The sequence below is a fragment of the Coregonus clupeaformis genome, chromosome 28, assembly GCF_020615455.1.
Source record: "Coregonus clupeaformis isolate EN_2021a chromosome 28, ASM2061545v1, whole genome shotgun sequence".
Classification (NCBI taxonomy): Eukaryota; Metazoa; Chordata; class Actinopteri; order Salmoniformes; family Salmonidae; genus Coregonus; species Coregonus clupeaformis.
Genome location: NC_059219.1, coordinates 28,141,300 through 28,164,098, shown reverse-complemented (window position 1 = coordinate 28,164,098; position 22,799 = coordinate 28,141,300). Strand labels below are relative to the sequence as shown.

The window sequence follows — 22,799 nt, the reverse complement described above, 5'->3', positions numbered from 1 at the left end:
GAAAGCGAGAGAGCGGGGCCTCCCTCACTTAAGTTTCACTGAAACACTCAAATATAACTCTCCCAACTTCCACTTTAGACATTATAATTGTTGTAAACTACAGTGGTTCAATGTTTTCTAGGAATAGACTAACTTAGTTTATTCAGCTAGCTAACTTGGCACAGTATTCTTCCGTGAAAACCATCCAGGGCACCGTATCCTATGACGCCATAGCTAACTAGCATGCTAGCTTCCAATAACACGGTTTAGCACCAATACACAGTTACAACAAACTACCAATTACATTTTTACATTTTAGTCATTTAGCAGATGCTCTTATCCAGAGCGACTTACAGTTAGTGCATACTTTTTTTTTTTCATACCCCTGTGGGAATCGAACCCACAACCCTGGCGTTGCAAACGCCATGCTCTATCAACTGACCTCTATACCAGGCGGTGTCAGAGGAAGGCCCTCAAAATTGTCAAAGACTCCAGCCACCCTAGTCATAGACTGTTCTCTCTGCTACCGCACGGCAAGCGGTACCGGAGTGCCAAGTCTAGGTCCAAAAGACTTCTCAACAGCTTCTACCCCCAAGCCATAAGACTCCTGAACAGCTAATCATGGCTACCCGGACTATTTGCACTGCCCCCCCACCCCATCCTTTTTACGCTGCTGCTACTCTGTTAATTATTTATGCATAGTCACTTTAACTCTACCCACATGTACATATTACTTCAACTACCTCAACTAGCCGGTGCCCCCGCACATTGACTCTGCACCGGTACCCCTCTGTATATATAGCCTCCCTACTGTTATTTTATTTTACTTCTGCTCTTTTTTTCTCAACACTTTTTTTTGTTGTTGTTTTATTTGTACTTTCTTTGTTAACAATAAATGCACTGTTGATTAAGGGCTGTAAGTAAGCATTTCACTGTAATGTCTGCACCTGTTGTATTCGGCGCATGTGACCAATACAATTTGATTTGATTTGATAGGTGTAAAATAGTAAATAATGGATATTTCTCAGAAAGTTTTAAACTGTCAAGAGGAGTGAAACAAGGTTGTCCACTATCGGCATATCTATTTATTGTGGCCAATCGAGATGTTAGTTATTAAAATCAGATCCAATAATAATATCAGAGGATTAGAAATCCAGGGCTGAAAAACAAAGGTGTCATTGTACGCTGATGATGAATGTTTTCTTTTAAATCCACAACTAGAATCCCTCCACAGCCTCATTGATGATCTAGATGCATTTTCTAACCTCTCTGGATTACAACCAAATTATGACAAATATACTATATTACGTATTGGATCACTAAAAAATACAATTTTTACATTACCATGTAGTTTACCAATAAAATGGTCTGATGGTGATGTGGATATACTCGGAATACATATCCCAAAGGAAATAAATGATCTCACTTCAATACATTTTAATAGAAAGTTAGCAAAAATAGATAAGATCTTGCTACCATGGAAAGGTAAATACGTGTCAATTTGTGGAAAAATCACCCTGATTAACTCTTTATTATTATCCCAGTTTACCTATTTGCTTATGGTCTTGCCTACGCCTAGCGAACAGTTTTTTAAATTATATGAGAAAAAAATATTAAATTTTATTTGGAACGGCAAGCCAGACAAAATTAAAAGGGCCTATTTATATAATGAATATGAATTCCAAAGACAGAAATTATTAAATATTAAAGCATTAGACCTATCACTAAAAGCTTCAGTCATACAAAAGTTATACTTAAATACGAACTGGTTCTCAAGCAAATTAGTAAGATTGTCTCACCCAATGTTCAAGAATGGCCTTTTTCCCTTTATTCAGATTACAACCACTCATTTTCAGTTATTTGAAAAGGAAATCATCTCCCAAATATCACTATTTCTAAAACAAGCCATAGAAAGTTGGTTGCAATTTCAATTTAATCCTCCAGAAACGACAGAACAAATAATGCAACAAATATTGTGATTAAATTCAAATATACTAATTGACAAAAAAACTTTTTTTGACAGAATGTTTAAAAAAGGTATAATCTTCGTAAATGATATCATCGGTAGGACTGGTGGAGTTATGTCGCACATGCAGCTAACAAAAACATATGGAAATGTCTGCTCTACCCAAAATTACAACCAAATAATTGCAGCCTTACCGCAAAAGTGGAAGAGGAAAGTGGAAGGGGGAGAAAGTAAGGAACTTGTCTGTCGGCCTTGCATTAAAGAACATAATTGGTTAAGGAAAACTGTGATAAACAAAAAAGTATATCAGTTTCACTTAAGGACCAAAGGATTGACAGCCGTCCCATATAGATTGCAAAATAGTTGGGAAGAGATTTTTGACGTACCGATCCCATGGCATAGTGTTTATGAACTGACACGCAAAACGACACCGTTTTCAAAAATTAGAATCTTTCAATTTAAATTATTATATAAAATTATTGCTACCAATATAATGTTATTTATATGGGGGATACAATCTTCCCAGCTCTGCAGATTTTGCTGTGAAGAGACAGAATCATTAGATAATTTGTTTTGGTTCTGTCCATTTGTAGCCTGTTTTTGGACACAGGTCCAGGAATGGCTAAAGGATTGCAATATTTACCTGGAGCTAACCTTGCAGATAGCACTACTGGGTGATCTGAAAAGTCATAGTCAATCGATCAATAATATAATAATACTTTTAGCAAAAATGTTCATTTTTAATTCACAATCTGTAGAAGCAATGAGAATAGAAAGGTTCAGAGCTTTTGTAAAACATCACAGTGCGGTTGAAATATATATGGCAAAAATAAATCCTGTATGGATGGTGTTAAGAGATAGATGGGAGGTGTTGAATGGAGTTGAAGGATGGGACTAATAACAAATAACAACAAATAATAACAAGATAACTAATAATGTAAGCATACTGTGTCCATAATAAGTATATAGGTTGTATGTTGGGAGCTTTTGGGACAGAGCACAGTTAGAAAGATATGGCATATAGAAGCTAACCTGATGAACATCATGAAAATTATCGGAGAGGTTGAGAGTAGAAGAAGTTCAGGAGCAAAACCAAATAAAATAGAATTATTGTCAAATTGACTGTGTCCATGAAATGTAGATAGTAAGTATAAGCTGGAAGTAGGGGCCTAAGCATTGTTGTTCACTAATTTACCCCAAGTAGGGAAAGGATGGCGGGGTTGAAAAGTAATAAAGGGGAGTATACATATAAAAAACATGGGGGATTGGAAGTGATGCAGACAATTACATTGATGGAAGTTACAATCTATGTGCAATATTAAGCTGATCTACCACCCATCCCCCAAAAAAAAAAAAAAAAAAAAAACATTCTGGCAAACACACTGTACTGTCATAGAAATATGTGGTATTTTGGACATTTTAACTGGCATTTTTCCTATCCTTTTAATTTGCCCATTCTCTGAAAAAGTGTACATGTTAATTATTTAATTGAATCATAATAAACAATAAGCATCAACTTGTTATGGAATTATTGTTATTCTCTATATACATTTCTACAAAAGTATATATCATAGGCAAAATATCATGTATTTTATTACATTAATTGTATTTATTCAATGCAATAAGATAGGATACTGTAAATGTTACCAGAAAACCTTTGTCCACTTGGTTGGCAAAGGACACGGATAATATTAAAGAAAATATTTCACAATTCTTATAGATATCATTGTGACTTTGGCTGTGGCTAATTTGAAATTACCATTCAACAGCATTAACATGTTCAGGCTGCTACACTGTCAAATAATAGTGATATAAATACATAAACTGCCAATAATCCAGGGCCTTTTACTCTGACACAGTTCCTACAGTCCTTCTGGTGCTCCCTCTCACAGGAGCAAAGCCAAGCAATTGACATTAATGTCTGTCTGTTTACCAAAAACATCACAAGAGGGGCATACAGTGAGCTCCAAAAGTATTGGGACAGTGACAAAGTTTTTTTTTTTTTTATGATAGAATGACTATCAGGTTAAAGTGCAGACCGTCAGCTTTAATTTAAGGGTATTTTTATCCATATCAGGTGAACCGTTGAGATATTACATAGTCCCCCCATTTTAGGGGACCAAAGGTATTGGGACAGATTTATTTAAATGTGTATTAAAGTAGTAAAAAGTTTAGTATTTGGTCCCATATTCATAGCACGCAATGACTACATCAAGCTTGTGACTCTACATATTTGTTGGTTGCATTTGCTGTTTGTTTTGGTTGTGTTTCAGATCATTTTGTGCCCAATTGAAATTAATTATAAATAATTTTGGGGTCACTTTTATTGTAAATATGAATATGTTTCTAAACACTTCTACATTAATGTGGATGCTACCATGATTATGGATCATCCTGAATGAATCGTGAATAATGAGAAAGTTACAGATGCAGAAATACGATACCCCCCAAGAAATGCTAACCTCCCCTGTTATTGAAATGGTGAGAAGTTAGTATGTCTTGGGTATCTGTGCTTTACTTTACTATTTATGTTTTTATGTTTTTGACTACTTTTACTTTTACTTCACTACATTCCTAAAGAAAATGATGTACTTTTTACTCCATACATTTTCCCTGACAACCAAAAGTACTCATTACATTTTGAGTGCTTAGCAGTACAGGAAAATGGTCCAATCCATGCACTTATCAAGAGAACATGCCTGTCATCCCTACTGCCTCTGATCTGGCGGTTTCACTAAACATAAATGCTTCATTTGTAAATGATGTCTGAGTGTTGGAGTGTGCCCCTGGCTAGCCATAAATAAAAAATATATAGAGAAAATGGTGCCATCTGGTTTGCTTAATATAAGGAATTTTAAATGATTTATAGTTTTATTTTTGATACGTAAAGTAAAGTATATTTTTAGCAATTACATTTAATTTTGATACAAAAGTATATTTAAAACCAAGTACTTTTAGGCTTTTTCTCAAGTAGTATTTTACTGGGTGACTTTCACTTTTACTTGAGTCATTTTTTATTAAGGTATCTTTACTTTTACTCAAGTATGACAATAGAGTACTTTTATCACCACTGGTGTAGATTATGTTCTTCTACTTAGTACATTTAATCACTGCATGGATGCTAATAGTGTGTTAACACGCTAAACAGATCATTTGTGTCCGTGTCTAACGTTGTGTAAAGTTTTGGGGTTAGTTTTGATAGTTTGTGTGAGTACGTCGTCAACCTATTCAGCCAGTTAGTTAGCTAGCTAGAATAGTTGGCATATTAGCTAGCCATTGCTCTCTGTCAACGAACCAACCCCTCATCCCACGGCATGAAACACACAGAGAGAGCCAAGCTAACGTTAACTAGTCACCCATGTCTTGAATTCCTTTTGAACGACTGGTTACCAGTATATCAAAATAAATGTAGGTTATAACTTACCCTTAGTAGCTACTGTTAGCTAGTTGAGTGTAAAGCTAGCTACTGAATCGATTTAGCCAGTTTGCGTCTGTCCCAACGGAGAGAAAGCGTCTCCAAACATTACAGCTAGGTCGTTCCAGCTATTGTTTAGTTAGCTATCCAGGTAGCAACAAGCTAGCTACATTTCGAGTACAGTAGTTACTAACTACCTAACGTTAATGCTTCAGATAATGAGGTTAGAAAAACAGCTGAATGGTAGGTTGCTAGCTGGCATAATTACAGGTACTCTTAAGCGTGAAATAACATTGGAAACAACTATCCACAGTTGCTAATAGTTACCAGTAGCTACCTGCTAGCTAGCTAGCTAGCTTTATTGGTCCAGGTAGTGGGTTAGCTAGCCTCGTGCTTCACCGGGCTCAGCCGAATACAATACTTACCTACAATAACTACCTAGATAAACTACCTACAATATCTAACTACAATATATAACAGACCCGAAACCAATCATTTATGTTTCTCTAAGATCCTAAAGCTGAGAGAGGTGTGTTGGGTTGGGGCGCTGCAGGGTGGTGGACCCCTAGGGACAGGATAGGGCGACCCAGCTATATTGTGTGCAAGTAAAAAGAGCTATACAGTACTATTAGGCCTATGAGATGAATTATATGGAGGATTTGCTGTTTCTGTGTGTTAATGTATATTTGAGGTGTTTTGTATTTTTTTATTTCACATTTGTGTCCAAACCTTTTGTGTCCAAAAAAAGGTGGGAAGAAATTGTGTTGGGAGAGAGTTGAGTTATGTACTAGACTGTTGGGGGTCGGGCGTGCAGGCGGCTTGTGCTGGCTGGGCGGTCTGGCAGAAATTTGATATAGATGAAGTCTTAATAATGACAATCAAGTCTTTGTATTTTTGTTGTTAATTTGTTAGGTTATTGGTTAAAGGTGCAACACAAAATGTATTATTGAATTACCTTTGATCTAGTTCAGTCTTGTCAATCACAAACATATTTAATAATGATCTCTTACCTAGCTTGATGACTGTGGGCATTTTTGTTTACTTTTTGTTGTTCAAAATAGAGACAAAATATTGGATTGTGTAGAAATGCAGGAAATTAGATATAGATGGCCCACTGCCAGGTTATGTCCCCCCCACTTCTAAAACCAAAGTTGCGCCCATGCTATCATCAGTGTTTGCTAACAGGGGTTTACAATTTACAAGCCATAAAATGTTTACTTTAAAGGGACAGTTCAGCTATTTTACATATGTAAATATTTGTTTCCTTAAATTGAAAGCAGTCTATGGAAAAGGAGTGACTGCAATCCACACTTTGGTTTTCTGAAACTAGCCGTTGCAAACAATTAGCAACATTAGCATTTTGGGAGGCCTTTTTTTCAATGCCAAATCTCAAAAGATTTTTTTGCCAGTTCATTAAGTAACACAATCAATTTAAGAGGTGATTTGGGCATGAAACGTGATACATGCTAAACGGGAAAGATTGACTTGGGAATGGGGAACAGCTGCTGCTCATCGGGAAACAACACAATGGCATAAACAGAATTTTGACATCTGGGAGATTTTTGTAGAAGCACTGTGCTCAAATATGTTGTGAAATCTGTTATGAATGTATTGTAATGTTTTTAAAATGTATAACTGCCTTAATTTTGCAGGACCCCAGGAAGAGTAGTGGGGTCCATAATAATGGGGATTCATAATAAATACAAATACAATTTCCAGGTTGCACAGCAAAAAATACAGGAGCATAAAATGTGCATGCAGAACATGTTTTTGTCTGTTTTTCTTTCACTGAGTGAGATGCAATATGCTACAGCTGACTTCTAGCCTATGCTACAGCTGACTTCCCTCTCGGTTCCGTAGCCAACAGATTAACCTAACGTAGCAGGCGTAAAATAAATGCCTGAAACTAGATCCGCTACATACTGTTCTTGAGGAAAATAAAAAAAACTGTTGAGGTTCTCTTCTGCACTGTTCAACCAATCCAGTAAATGTGGAGGAGGAGTTAAGATGGAGCAGAAGTCCAGTCACAGGCTCTCTTTCAATTTCCCCTGAAAACAGGAACAACCGGTTATTGGGGACTCGGCAGAGGCTACCACCAGATGCACTTGACATGCATTTTCTATTGGTTAGTGCAGCTGTTCTTATGGGTATCCCCTCTTAACACATCTCAGACTACGGCAAAAATATCAAACATGTCTGAACATTTTTGTGACGTCCCAGTCTTGATCTGGAGAACTTAACAGCATCCATCAGGGCTCGTTGACCATCTCACACTATGAGCAGAAGAATGCGCGAACGAGTCTCTCGGGCGTACATATTTCACCCTTTAAAACTTGTCTGGGACACCTAAATCTTGCAAATATTGGGGCACACACACACAATGCATGTAACACTCCAGAAACAGTGTGTCATTCATTCCACCTCTCTTCTCTGTGCTCTCAACCACAACTGCACTCATCGGAACACAACACACATCACCACTTTCTATAAATACACAGCATGCAGGCAGCTCAGCTCTGTTTGTGTTTTTAATTACTTGTATGTTTTCATCCTGATCCAATTAAGTCACATCTGTGAGGGAGGAGTGAGGACTGGGGGGCTCTCTGGAGCATGTTAACATTATTCAGTTGGAGAAACAGATGCTGTAACATGGCAGGCTTTTCCTCACTGCCGCTTTTCTCATAAACTAAAGGAGCCGTGGGTGTCCTCTGTGACAGCAGAACATTGGGTTTAATCTCCTTAGCTAACACTTAGAGCAGCCACAACTGTCTAGTTGCTCTTAACACTGCCAGACACATACAGTTTCATGGAGTAAATACATTGTCACATTTTCTCATTGGCTTGGTGACATAGTCAGCTTAGCTCATTCCACTGTTAACCTGTGAGGTCATGAGCAGTGTGTTTATCATATTGTATTGTATGAAATTCAACATGTGGGGATGCAGGATTTACCATAGCTCACAGTCACATACATGTCCAGCATCATCACAACCAGAAACAGATAGAAATTGTCAGTATGATGTCATTTTGTGAAGTTTCTCCTGCTGGATGTATGCCGTGTGCCTGCACTCACAGTGGTGACTCAAAACGCTGTTGCATTCCATCAATGGCATTATCATCATCAGTTGTTGCTGCTTTGAAATTTAAAAGAGTAATAGGAAGAGTTGCTCTTCCTCACATCTCTCTGCTCAGTCATGATGCCATTGTACAGCTGGGGATGATTTGTCAGCTTCCTTGCAGGAACACCTTGAGTGCTCCCTTATTGAAAGGCAGATGTGTGCAGCTTGAGTCTTGCTCTGCTGGAGATGTGAGGCGATATTTTTTGCCGTGCCACGAAATGTGTGTCAGTGTGCAGACAAAGGCTGTACTGAGTGAATGCAATAGAATGGCACTCTGGAGACTGTTTCTCAGTTGTGTAAGAATGTGTTCAAAGTACTGTTGTTGCCTCAATGGAAAGCTCAATGCGAATACTGATCTTTATTCATGTTGATACAGTATATTGTATGACAGATTCAGTATTTAAAGATGTGTACATCGGGTTGGGTAGTGCATACTATTTCCATAAGCATTAAAAACAACCAGCATATAAACCACTATTTTATAGAGTAGGGCTAAATGTAGAATTTGATTTTTTTTATGTATTGTCTATTTGGGGCAGTTGGCTAAAGCCAGGCTTCCCTCTCTGTAGCTACTGCTGCTGTTGGCCGGGCCACCCAAACTGAGCATAAAGGTTGGGTTCTCTACCTGCCTGCCTGCCTGCCACGGGCGTAGACAGGCTGGAGAGGGAGAACTACAGGGGGACTTAGAGGAAGCAGGGGTTTGGTGGGGCTACCCCATTCTGATGTAAAAAGTGCCTTGTGTGGAGTAGGCCCAGGCAGCTATCTTTACCTACTTTTAACTCACTATGTATTTTGTTTTTATTTTCTCACTTCCTCTCCCCCTCTTTCCCCTCAGGTACAAGTCTAATGAGGAGTATGTGTACGTGCGGGGTCGCGGCCGAGGAAAGTATGTGTGCGGAGAATGCGGGATCCGCTGTAAGAAGCCCAGCATGCTAAGAAAGCACATTCGCACACACAGGGATGTCCGGCCCTACGTCTGCAAACACTGCAACTTCGCTTTCAAAACCAAAGGTGAGGAAGAGGAGGTGTGACCTTTCTAAATAGGCCCCAAGTCATAATACAGCATCATCTTCGTATATGGTTGAGCAGTTTCTGTAACGATTAGCTCTACTCCAAGTCGATATTAACGTCATAAGAAGGAATTCCCCTCGACCACGCCCACAAATTGGGGAAAACAAACATTCTTTCCCATTGACTCCCATTGTAAAAGAGCCAACTTCGTCGTCAATTTTTTATTATACAGAAATAACAAAACATGCCGAAAAGCTGCTGTGTTGTTCAATGTACATATAAGCAGGTAAAGAATCCCGACCTAGGTTTCACAATGCTCCCACATAGGGAAATAGAGCCTGCGAGAAGAGCCCTGTGGCTTCAGGCTATTCGGCGTGGGAAATTTGGGGACCCGGTTCCCAAGTAAGCTACACGTAGCTGCATGTGTGAAAAACATTTAGTGACAGGTAAGACATTTACCTTGTTTAGTATAGTCCGTTTGTAACTTCATTCACTACTTGTAGCTGTATAGTCTGTTTGTTTATGTTGTTGGTCTTGGCTAGCTTAATGTTCCGGTCGGTAGCTAGCTAGCACTCACTCACGTGGCTGCTAGCACTGTCATGAAAAGGGGCATGAGGGAACCCCTACAATATTACGTTTTTCTAAGTAATGAGAACGCTCGGGAGCAGGCAATGTTGAAAAGAAATCTTTAGACATGTTGTACTTTTCTTAAATGTAGTTTTGTAATTGACTAAAACAAGCAGACAAAAAAATAATGTTTGAAAAAGGTCAAGTTTTTGCTGGGAGCCATTGGGGTAACCTAGGTAACAGGTCGTTTTCCCCGCGGGCGGGCCGTGACGTTCCGTCTAATAACGACTGGGACTGTGCTTAGGGTTGCAAAATTCATGGAACTTTCAATAAATTCCCTGGTTTTACAGAAATCCTGGTTGGATGTTCCGGATTTCCTGCTTATTCCCTCCTGATACCGGGAATCTTCCAACCGGGTTTCGGGAAAACCATGGAATTTATTGAAAGTTCCCCGAATTTTGAGAACCTAGTTATGCTCGACTATCTGGTTGTACTCCGGTCTCTCCCTCCACCATCAATTATTCCTCATCTACCCTGTTCTGTTTCAGTCTAATGTAGCTTTGCTGTTCTTGTTTGCCTTGTCTTCATAGGGAACCTTACCAAGCACATGAAGTCCAAGGCTCATGGGAAGAAGTGCCAGTCAATGGGAACGTCTGGGTCTTCACTGGACGAGCCGGAGACCGAGGAAGCAGGTACAATACCGTAGGGAGGAAACTTCACCCATTAAACATCTCTCCTCAAACCTGACTCGATAGGTAGCCTTGTAGCTATATCTGCTCCTCCAAAGAAACAAGAACTGGGCAGGACATGTACAGTGGTTCTTCCTTTAAAAGTCGCATCATACTGCAGCATAGCTTGCGGGGTGCCGCAGAATTCTATGGCACGTTATTTAACTGTCAGCCATTGTTGCCATTAATGATAGTTAATGCTAGTTTGACCACCAGAGGGCATCTTTGAGAAGCTAAGTTATTGAAATGACATGGAGCTGTAGGCCTAAGAGTCCTGTTTACTGTAGCTGTTTTAGCGTAACTTACTTATTGGCATAAAGGCCTACTTTATAGGCCTACATAAAGCATACAAGTCATCCATGTCTTTAAATACAGTCAAGCATTTTAGGTATAAAAGGAAATAACAAAGGGACCCTTGAATAATTAAACAATGAATAAACCGCAACATGTCGGCTAAAGCGACTGAATGCACGAATGCATTTTACTGTTTTTAATATTGGCTGTACTAGAGACTTTTAAATGTTTTTTTTGTTAAAACAGACTATATGGGATTGATTATGATTTGTTTTTAAATTATTATAGTATTTGTTGGGTCAACATTTACAGTATTTGTTGTGCTGTTTATACTGTTAGAAATTTAGCTTAATTAAATTGATTAATATTATGGTGTTTCTATTCCAAGAAAAACAAACGGAGATTCAGTGAAAATAAAAATCTGATTGATTTATCAAGACCAGTCCCCATGCTTGTCTCAGAGCAGCACGAAACGGTGCTGAAATAGTTGAACACACGCAGGTAGGCTATTGCTTCAAATCCTATTATAACAGTTGGATGACTTCGGGTGTTTCAGTAAGCAACGATTTGTTGCCTTCATTAGCCTACTTTATTCCAATATTTCTGTCATTCAGTGATATTTATTCCCATAGTAATTCGTTATGGATCCATCCAGATGTGGTTATAAAACTGTGCACTTGGTAGGCTATGCAAAAGAGATGGGAGAGGTGACATGCCTCGCAAACATCCATTAATACATTTAAAGTCCCTAAACTCGGCAAGAGTCTATTGTCCAGCTGATAGCCCATCAAGGGTGGATGGCTTCTTTTGTATTCTTAAAAGAACTCCAGCACAGAGAAGAGAAAGGAACCTTGAATAATTAAACAATGAATAAACTGCAACATGTCGGCTAAAGCGATTGAATTCACAAATTCATTTGACTGTTTTTAATATTGGCCATCAACCAAAAACACAGCATCTACCGTGGTAGAAATATGTTATTGAATATTTTTTTTTATAAAAACAGCTATTTCAAAATAGCATTTTGAAAACATGTTTTCAAACACTTGTTTTTCACAAGTGTAGCAGGTTGTGAACTCTGTAAACAACGTTTCCAGCTGTGCCACAATCCAGGCTCTGTCCTGCAGTTACGTGCAGGTTGTGGGTTTGATTCCCACGGGGGCCAGTATAAAAAAATATGTATTCATTAACTGTAAGTCGCTCTGGATAAGAGCGTCTGCTAAATGACTAAAATGTAAATGTAAAAATGAGAATGAGAATGGTAAATGACTGTAATTAATACATTCATTCAATACATTGGAATACAAAAGAGCCATCCCCCCATGATAGGCTATTAGCAGGACAATAGACTCTTGCCAAGAAGGAGGGTAGGAAAGGAGGGTAGGAGGAGCATTGTATTTTAAGACACTTTACAGTACATTTTACATTTTACATTTAAGTCATTTAGCAGACGCTCTTATCCAGAGCGACTTACAGTTAGTGCATACATTATTATTTTTCATACCCCCCGTGGGAATCGAACCCACAATCCTGGCGTTGCAAACGCCATGCTCTACCAACTGAGCTACATCCCTGCCGGCCATTCCCTCCCCTACCCTTGACGAAGCTGGGCCAATTGTGCGCCGCCCCATGGGTCTCCCGGTCGCGGCCGGCTACGACAGAGCCTGGATACGAACCAGGATCTCTAGTGGCACAGCTAGCACTGCGATGCAGTGCCTTCGACCACTGCGCCACTCGGGAGTAGCCTAATAATTAACATTCTCATTCTCGGAGTCGAAACGTTTGCAGAGTTCACAACCTGCTACACTTGTGAAAAGTGTTTTCAAAAATGTTTTCAAAATGCCTCCAGCTGTCCCTCACTACTGTAAACTGAGAACAGTATTCTAAAAATAAAAACACAGCATCTACAGTGGTACAAATATATTATTACATGGTCCAGTTACAGCTTCTTCTGACAAAGTAGAAAAAAAAGTGTATTTTTTGTGTGAAATTGCTTTTTTCCGACATTTTTGCGCTTGCCTGAGGCTTGGTGATCACAGAATCATTAGGATATTAAACAAACACTCAAATAGGCAACAGAAGCAGGAACAGCATAGGGCTGAGTGACTCACTCATTACTGGCTTTCGTTCAAAATAAGTTATATTATGAAAACGGAGTCTGGTGCTCTCTGTGTGGATAGGCCACTGGGAGTAAACGGATACCGGATTGCACTCTGGTCAAAGAGTGATGACAGACACAGAAGCCCACTCTAGGAGTTTAATGATGAACCAGAGTATACATGTGGTCTGTGTATATAGGGAAACAGGATAAAACAAATAGAAAATTACTACAATGTAAATCCAATAAACAATATTACATTAAACAGTAATGTCAACAATCTCTATACACAATTGACAATAAGAGAAAAATAACACACAATAATTCCTCTCAAGGGAATTAACATTACATACACCAACTGGTAGGCTAATCACACAATTGTACAAAATGGTAAGAGAACTGGTGAAGAAAGTTACCCCTCTACATACACATTTCTTGTATTTACATATAACAGTAGCAACAGAAATATAATAAAAGTGAAATAAGTATTTGTTCTGACTTAAGTTTGGTCAAAAACGCACAAATATCCCTGCAAATGAAAACAGTCTGATCTCCACGAAAGCCAACCGAACTGAGAAATAAGTTTCGTGTTTTATACTAACAAGTGGTTGCCATGGTGAATAATCCAATAATAATTTGTAGGACACTTAAAAGGAAACATCAAAGAGTTTACCAGAATCTCTAAATGAAAATACTGGCAGATCAATAAAATGTCATTGTAGATCTAATTACATTTAGAGGATTCTAAATTAATATATATTGGGCTTTTATACAATTATAATGCAGGGTTAATTATAAATTAATATATTTGTAAGGGTTGATGCATTTTTCGTTAGGGCAAATCAGGTCTGTGATATTGAGTTAGAAATGTAAAACTTTAGAGTACTTAAGCACATTGCAAGTTTGCCTATTTTTGGCCTTTAGGCTACACTTTACAATAGGACTCAACTCTGACTGACTGCAGCATCTATCGGTAGTCTAAACTGTTGCACAAATTGGGGGATTTTTCACACGTAGCCGAGCTATTAGACTATCCTTTCGTAAATTAATGGAGGTGTGAATGTTTCAGTCAGCCTCTCCTATCGCACTAGAGTCCTGCATCAGGCAAAAAAGGAAAAGAGGAATAATGTAGTCATAAAAACAATTGGGCTAAATAAATTTATATTATTTTGTTGGGTAACGGATCGACTCTCAGAACTCATTAAGAGGAGGTGGCTTCTATCTTCAATATAATCATTCATTCAGAAGGTTAAACCCATAGGTTTTAGGCCTGCAGTAAATTAAATTAGATTACCAGGTTCATTTTTCATTAGGTTCATGCCTTCTGGGAATGTTAAAAAGTCCAAAAGTTATGGGTGGAGTTAGAAATTTGGCTGTCAGAAGTATTAAAATCAACCAATGTCAGCCTTGAAATGCTTTATTATCCAAATGTTGAAAGTGCCTGTGGGCGACGGAGAGAAAAAAAATGGTGCAGTTTGAGGCCATGTGGCGGAGAGTGATGCGGGCGCTGGAGATGGGGGTGTGAGCAGGTGGGTCTGGGCAGGGGTGATGTAGTTGTCGTTTGTATGTGTATGTTTTGTATTGTCTAAAAATATAAAATAAAATAAAATTGTACAACAAAAATAAATAGGGAAAAATGACAAGCTTGCAACGCGCATCTGATTATTCATTATGTTTTGTTTACATTCTTCATTGTAACCACAATGTCACAAATAATTGAACACACACAACATGAGCAGATTAACTTGGTCAAAACTTTTATTTATTAAAGACTATCAGAAAGAATGTTGGTACTTATTTATTTTGATCCAAAGCCACGATTGAGTGAGTCACTCATCTTTATGCTGACAAATATAGATTTATGCGAAATAGCCTACTAAATAGGCCAAGCCTAAACAAATATATTAAATTGCCTAAATTATAATGCAGGGTTAAAGACACATTCTTTCTGATTATCTTTAGCAATTATTATGTGGATTATAATAAATTAATATATTTGTAGGGGGTGATGCATTTTTCATTAGGGCAAATCTGGTCTGTGATATTGAGTTAGGAATGTAAAACTTTAGAGTACTTAAGCATCGAATACATTACAAGTTTGCCCTTTTTCGGCCATTAGGCTACACTTTACAATAGGACTCAACTCTGAATGACCGCAGCATCTACAGTGAGGGAAAAAAGTATTTGATCCCCTGCTGATTTTGTATGTTTGCCCACTGACAAAGACATGATCAGTCTATAATTTTAATGGTAGGTTTATTTGAACAGTGAGAGACAGAATAACAACAAAAAAATCCAGAAAAACGCATGTCAAAAATGTTATAAATTGATTTGCATTTTAATGAGGGAAATAAGTATTTGACCCCTCTGCAAAACATGACTTAGTACTTGGTGGCAAAACCTGTTTTGGCAATCACAGAGGTCAGACGTTTCTTGTAGTTGGCCACCAGGTTTGCACACATCTCAGAAGGGATTTTGTCCCACTCCTCTTTGCAGATCTTCTCCAAGTCATTAAGGTTTCGAGGCTGACGTTTGGCAACTCGAACCTTCAGCTCCCTCCACAGATTTTCTATGGGATTAAGGTCTGGAGACTGGCTCGGCCACTCCAGGACCTTAATGTGCTTCTTCTTCAGACGGGCCTGTATATGTGCTTTATGAGCAGGGGAACCTTGCGGGCACTGCAGGATTTCAGTCCTTCACGGCGTAGTGTGTTAACAATTGTTTTCTTGGTGACTATGGTCCCAGATGCCTTGAGATCATTGACAAGATCCTCCCGTGTAGTTCTGGGCTGATTCCTCACCGTTCTCATGATCATTGCAACTCCACGAGGTGAGATCTTGCATGGAGCCCCAGGCCAGGAGATTGACAGTTCTTTTGTGTTTCTTCCATTTGCGAATAATCGCACCAACTGTTGTCACCTTCTCACCAAGCTGCTTGGCGATGGTCTTGTAGCCCATTCCAGCCTTGTGTAGGTCTACAATCTTGTCCCTGCCATCCTTGGAGAGCTCTTTGGTCTTGGCCATGGTGGAGAGTTTGGAATCTAATTGATTGATTGCTTCTGTGGACAGGTGTCTTTTATACAGGTAACAAGCTAAGATTAGGAGCACTCCCTTTAAGAGTGTGCTCCTAATCTCAGCTCGTTACCTGTATAAAAGACACATGGGAGCTAGAAATCTTTCTGATTGAGAGGGGGTCAAATACTTATTTCTAAGTCAATTTATAAAATTTTTGACATGCGTTTTTCTGTATTATTTTGTTGTTATTCTGTCTCTCACTGTTCAAATAAACCTACCATTAAAATGATAGACTGATCATTTCTTTGTCAGTGGGCAAACGTACAAAATCGGCAGGGGATCAAATACTTTTTTCCCTCACTGTATCGGTATTCTAAACTGTTGCACCAATTGGGGGATTTTTCACACCTAGCCGAGCTATTAGACTATCCTTTTGTAAATTAATGGAGGTTTGAATGTACATTTCATAAATAAATGAAGTAGCACAGGTCTTGAAAATATGGGCAACCTTTTTCCCCTCCCTATCCTCACGGACTCCCTTTCATTCAGTTTCTTCTTCACATCAGCATAGAAGGACTCCGTGTTTCAGAAACTCACTTCATATAGAGGGGCTATCACTCTTTCACACTATGGTAAATAAAGCCAGTTGTTATTTTATAATGATTTATTTCTGTTTTTAGAGGGAGAGAAACCAAAAGCCCACTATGCCTATTTTTCGAAAATCGTCAGTCCACATGTCAAGTGTAATTGCGCCATTGTATTTACCCAAGTTCTCTCAACTCCAGGACCACCGGCAGCAATTTTGTTGTTGTTGCCTGATGCAGGAATCTAGTGCCAGAGAAAAAAGACTCTCGGACTGAAACATTCACATCTCCATTAATTTACTAAAAGATTGTCAATTTGTGTAGACTACTGATAGATCAGCTTTCTAACTCCCCCTTAGTGTGGTGCAATGACAGAATGATGCAATTTACCACAATTTACCACAATATCTTCCAAAAATGGTCGCGGCATAAGCTCAAAACTTTTAAAGGAAGAACCACTGTATGTCGGTTATGTAACGCAATATGTTGCTATTCTCCTTCCTCTGTCGTGCTGAAGAGAAATTAAAGAGATTATATTAATACATGAAGAATACATGGCCAAATACATTCCATAGAGTCTCAGTGTTTCTGGTGCAGGATGGGAGAGATGTACAGTGTTGTGTTTTCAAGGCTGCATTCCTGGCCTATAAAGAACAGCATTCCAGACACTCACATCCACCCCCTCTCTGTTCAGGCTCAATGCCACCCATCCCTCTTTCCATCCCTCCCTCTCTCTCTCTCTCCCTCCCGGTAGCAGACTGCACTCAACACTGAGCCAAGGACACTCCATTCAAAGAACCCTTCCATTCAAAAGCCAGCTGTTAGACTTTATGAATGGAAACAGCAGCACGATTCCATAAAATAAAACCTTGTCCGTCTGCTTGCTATTTATAACATCAGGTTGATAGAATGTTATGTTGGATAGGAAGTCACCCTGTCCTGGTCCTTGTGCCCATTTCATGTGTTTGTGTATGAATGTGTGTTTATAGTCACTGTATATACAGTGAGCTCCAAAAGTATTGGGGTAGTGCCCTGTGCTCCAGCACTTTGGGTTTGAAATGATACAATGACTATTAGGTTAAAGTGCAGACTCAGCTTTAATTTGAGGGTCTTTTCATCCATATCGGGTGAACCGTTTAGAAATTACAGCACTTTCTGTACATAGTCCCCCCATTTTCGGGGACCAAAAGTATTGGGACAAATGTAGTTATGTGTTTTAAAGTAGTCAAAAGTTTAGTATTTGGTCCCATATTCATAGAATGCAATGATTACATCAAGCTTGTAACTCCATAAACTTGTTGAATGCATTTTCTGTTTGTTTTGGTTTTGCTTCAGATTATTTTGTGCCCAATAGAAATGAATGGTAAATAATGTATGTTGTCATTTTGGAGTCACTTTTATTGTAAATAAGAATGGATGTTTCTAAACACTTCTACATTAATCTAGATGCTACCATGATTACGGATAGTCCTGAATGAATCATGAATAATGATGAGTGAGAAAGTTACACACACAAATATTATACCCCCAAGACATGCTAACCTCTCACCATTACAATAGCAGGGGAGGTTAGCATTTTTGGGGGGGTATGATATTTGTGCGTCTAACTTTCTCACTCATCATTATTCACAATTCTTTCAGGACTATCTGTAATAATGGTAGCATCAACATTATATTTTTATTAAAGCTCATCGTCATTGTATCATTTCAAATCCAAAGTGCTGGAGTACAGAGCCAAAACAACAACAAATGTTTCAGTGTCCCAATAATTTTGGAGCTCACTGTAAGTCCAGAGTGATTTAGGTGAACTCAGTTTATGGAGAGCTGCATTGTCTGCTGGTTTTCAGTCTTGCCTTTCAATCTGTAACTAGTTTAGACCAAGTGTTCCGTATTGGACAAGTTCAGATAGTACCTCCCCGTTTCACTCTGTTTTTGACTGCTTTCTTCCATTTCGTGACTACTGAACACAACTGTGTTAATTTAGGTGCAGCCTGGAGGACTGGATTTGTGCACCCTGATCCTAACGGCTTGTGTGTGTATGTGTGTGTTTACTTTTGGAGAATTAGGCTTAGTGTAAGTTTCCCCCTCTTTTCTCCTCAGGAGGTAGTGAAGAGCGTTTGTCTGGTTCCGAGGACCAGGATGAGCACCAGTTCTCTGACGTGGATGATTCAGAGGAGGACGATGACGAGGATGAGGAAGAGGAGGAGTCCTCATCTCACGACGAGCCGCCCTCCTCCTGCTCCTCCGACCCCCGTCTGTCCACAGGGGGGCACTCCAGCAGCGGAAGACGGTCCCAGCAGGGCACGCCTGACCCCTCAGCCCCAGAACCCCAGCCAGGTCCCAGCCCCTGCCCCTGCCCCAGCCAGGAGCCCTCTCCCACCCGGAGACTGTGGCCAAGCGGGCGTGATGCCTCTCCAGGAAGCCGGAGGGCACTGTTCTCCCGCCGGGGCTTAGACGCCTCCCCCAGGGCCTTCTCCCCTAGCAGTGAGACTGGCTCTCCCATCCGAAGTCTTTCCCCCAGACTGGAGCTGGCCTCCCCCAACCGACACCTCTCAAACTCCCCCAAGAGAGGACCATCCCCCATCAGAGCTCTGTCCCCCCTGCGGCCTCTCTCCCCTCTCCGGCCGATGTCGTGGGCCCGTGCCTCTCCCTCGCCCCTGGGGGTGCAACGTAGACCTTGCAGCTCACCCAGTCGTTTGCCCTGGGACATCCCCAGTACGATGGCCAGTGATCGCAGACAGGTGGGTTCAATGGTAAGTTATGTATTTAAATAACTTTGTAATCCTGTAGTTTTTCATGTTATTTTAAGCCACAGTTAAATCAAATCAAATCAAATCAAATCAAATTTTATTGGTCACATGCGCCGAATACAACAGGTGCAGACATTACAGTGAAATGCTTACTTACAGCCCTTAACCAACAGTGCATTTATTTTAAACAAAAAAGTAAGAATAAAACAACAACAAAAAAGTGTTGAGAAAAAAAGAGCAGAAGTAAAAATAAAGTGACAGTAGGGAGGCTATATATACAATAGAATAAAGTGACAGTAGGGAGGCTATATATACAGGGGGATACTGTTGCATAGTCAATGTGCGGGGGCACCGGCTAGTTGAGGTAGTTGAGGTAATATGTACATGTGGGTAGAGTTAAAGTGACTATGCATAAATACTTAACAGAGTAGCAGCAGCGTAAAAAGTATGGGGTGGGGGGGCAGTGCAAATAGTCCGGGTAGCCATGATTAGCTGTTCAGGAGTCTTATGGCTTGGGGGTAGAAGCTGTTGAGAAGTCTTTTGGACCTAGACTTGGCACTCCGGTACCGCTTGCCGTGCGGTAGCAGAGAGAACAGTCTATGACTAGGGTGACTGGAGTCTTTGACAATTTTGAGGGCCTTCCTCAGTTATTTTGAGGGCCTTCCTCAGTTATTCTTGTCAGTTACAAAATGAGATGTAATTAGCCATCCCTCCACATATATTTATATTTAAACCATAACTACATTGTCAGTAATGGTCAGTAGTAAACACATATTATTGCAGAGTAATTTCCCTTTTGGTACTAAGCTATCACTCACTATATGAGAATAGCAGAGGCCTAAATATATAACTATGCTATACTTTGTAAATGTACTTTTCAGATAGTTTTTTTCCTATCATAAGGCTGGCGGCTGATGGTGTTTAATGCCTGTGGTTGCGTCTTGCTTTTGCTCCCCTCCCCTGTGTTTTAAAACCTGCATTGGAAGCCCAGTTTAGCCAAAGGCAATGTGAAAACAAGTTCTGTGTTTTATTCTACTGTGTGAAGTAATGAGGTCCTTGCTCCCCCTACAGGAGAGGATAGGAACACCAAGTGAAGGGCTGATGAGTCCAGAGCCCAGCCTGTCTTTCCCCCCAGCTTTCCGTCTGTCCCCCATTGACAGCCCTGCAGCCAAGTCCCAGTCAATGTACCGCGTCTTCAGCCACCTGCCTCTGCACTCCCAGCAGGCCAGGGTGCCCTACCTGATGATCCCCATTGGGGGCATTCAGATGGTGCAGGCTCATCCCTGCTCCCACCCCACTACCCCCACCTCGTCCCCCTCTCCCCCGATGGAGGGGCTTCTACTGGGCCCCCTGGTGCAGGATCCCCAGAACTCAAGGGCTCAGAACTCCTGGGGACCAATGGTCTGACAGCCAGGAAGTAGTAGGAGCCAGCCAATCAGGGCTGTGCATTCCCAGTTTAACCCCACCCATACGTTCCAAACCCTACACCTCGCAGCAGGGTAGGACGGACCCAGGGATGATAAACACAAAGCAATATGGCAGCTTACACAGCTCCTCCCACTCACACAGGTCTGAGGCAGAGACCACAGAACGATGGCCCTCACATGGCCAGGCAGGACCTCCCCCCTAGTCAGCCAGTCCCCCCTCCCACACACAGGATTGGACAGCTGTCTGTGAGGCAGGAGTCACCAGGGTTGCGGTCCAGAGTGACTGGTTCAGAATTGGTGGAGGGAGGAGCTAAAGGCTGAGACTCAACCAATCAAGTCCAGAGCACTTAGTCTCCACCCTTTGATGCGTCATGCATCCTTTCCGCTTTTGTTTTTATACAGTTTTCAATACAATTGTTAACTTAAATGTGTGTTCTTCTGCAATATTCAGGTTTGTTATAAAATGCACTTTTTCTTTAAATCTCTCAATCTTACCTTCTGTATCTCTATTGATACTGCTATCTTATTATCTATTTGAATATATATGTAAAATAAATATGAATACATTTGTAAATGACCAAAATCTTTAATCAACAATAATTCACATTTTGTTTTGTCCCTTTGTCCAGTATTACTCAAACTGTAGTTACTTGTGCCTTTTCTGTCTGGGTTTGTGTCTTGAGATGAAGACCAATATAAAAGGCTGTGAAGTTTTGATATACACTTTCCAGGAAGGGGGTTCCTGTGTGGCATGATGATTGTTTGTATCCTTAAAGGGATAGTGTTGGGTTAGAGGTAGTTTTGCGAGCCAATGCTAACTAGCTGTACCCGAAGACTTCCAGTCTTTGCGCTAAGCTAGTTAGCGTTGGCTCGTGAAACTACAGTTCCTCTACCTTCCTTCATACTGGATGCAGAGACATACAAATTCATTGCCGAAAGCCCAAACTATCCCTTTAAGGCCATTGCATTGATGTCAGGGTATTCTAAAATATGGTATATGAGGTGGTATATTGAAGGAACAGTGAGTGCTTTGCAAAGAAAATGCACTGAAGTCATATTTTTTTATAAAAAAAGATTTGTCAATCTTATGTCTCTGTACAGAGAAGAGTGCTCCATATTTATTATTTTGTTAAACTATGAAAGTGATTCTTGTTTAAGTTTTTTTACTTTACATTTTTGGAGAAAAGAAAACATGCCATTTTTATTTAGTCATGTGTCTGTCTTTTTCATAATGTTCTCAAGACTTGAAATGGAGATGACGGTCTTTTTAAGGTTGGATGGTACAAGGAGGAACAAGTGCCCTAAAGAATTTCGCACACAGCACATTTTTAGTCTCTGAACCAATAAAAAGTGCACCAGACTTCTGTGAGGCTGTTTTACTTGTTTTGTTTTGTTGTTTTTGAAAAATGTTATGTAATTTTTTAATAGATAATCCAAAATAATGATTGATTAATACATATAGAATGCTGCTGTTTGAATTCCACAAAATAACAATTGGAGTTGTGGGGAATATTAAAATCAAATAAATTGTTTTTTTGTCACATGCTTCGTGAACAACTGGTGTAGACTAACAGTGAAATGTGACTCGTTTCAGGAAACTAGGCGTATGTTCTCGCCATCACGGTTGACAACTCCATTGTGTCCTCCTCCCAGAGTGCAAAGAACCTTGGCGTGACCCTGGACAACACCCTGTCGTTCTCCGCTAACATCAAAGCGGTGACCCGATCCTGCAGGTTCATGCTCTACAACATTCGCAGAGTACGACCCTGCCTTACACAGGAAGCGGCACTGGTCCTAATCCAGGCACTTGTCATCTCCCGTCTGGATTACTGCAACTCGCTGTTGGC

General features: G+C 40.0%; 1 protein-coding gene across 2 annotated transcripts in view; it reads left to right on the top strand.

Annotated features, from left to right (window-relative positions):
• LOC121543509 (transcription factor HIVEP3) overlaps positions 1-22,316 on the top strand; it is a 111,799-nt gene extending 89,483 nt beyond the window's left edge. Inside the window, exons 4-7 of one of the 2 annotated variants that reach the window (XM_041853418.2) lie at positions 9,315-9,490; positions 10,648-10,749; positions 18,876-19,516; positions 20,597-22,316. In XM_041853418.2, coding sequence (XP_041709352.1) covers positions 9,315-9,490; positions 10,648-10,749; positions 18,876-19,516; positions 20,597-20,932 — 1,255 coding nt within the window. In that variant the 3' untranslated portion in view covers positions 20,933-22,316. Of the gene's footprint in view, positions 1-9,314; positions 9,491-10,647; positions 10,750-18,875; positions 19,529-20,596 lie in introns of both variants that reach the window. The other variant, XM_041853417.2, reaches the window with a different exon arrangement.
• The last annotated feature ends 483 nt before the right edge of the window (positions 22,317-22,799 follow it).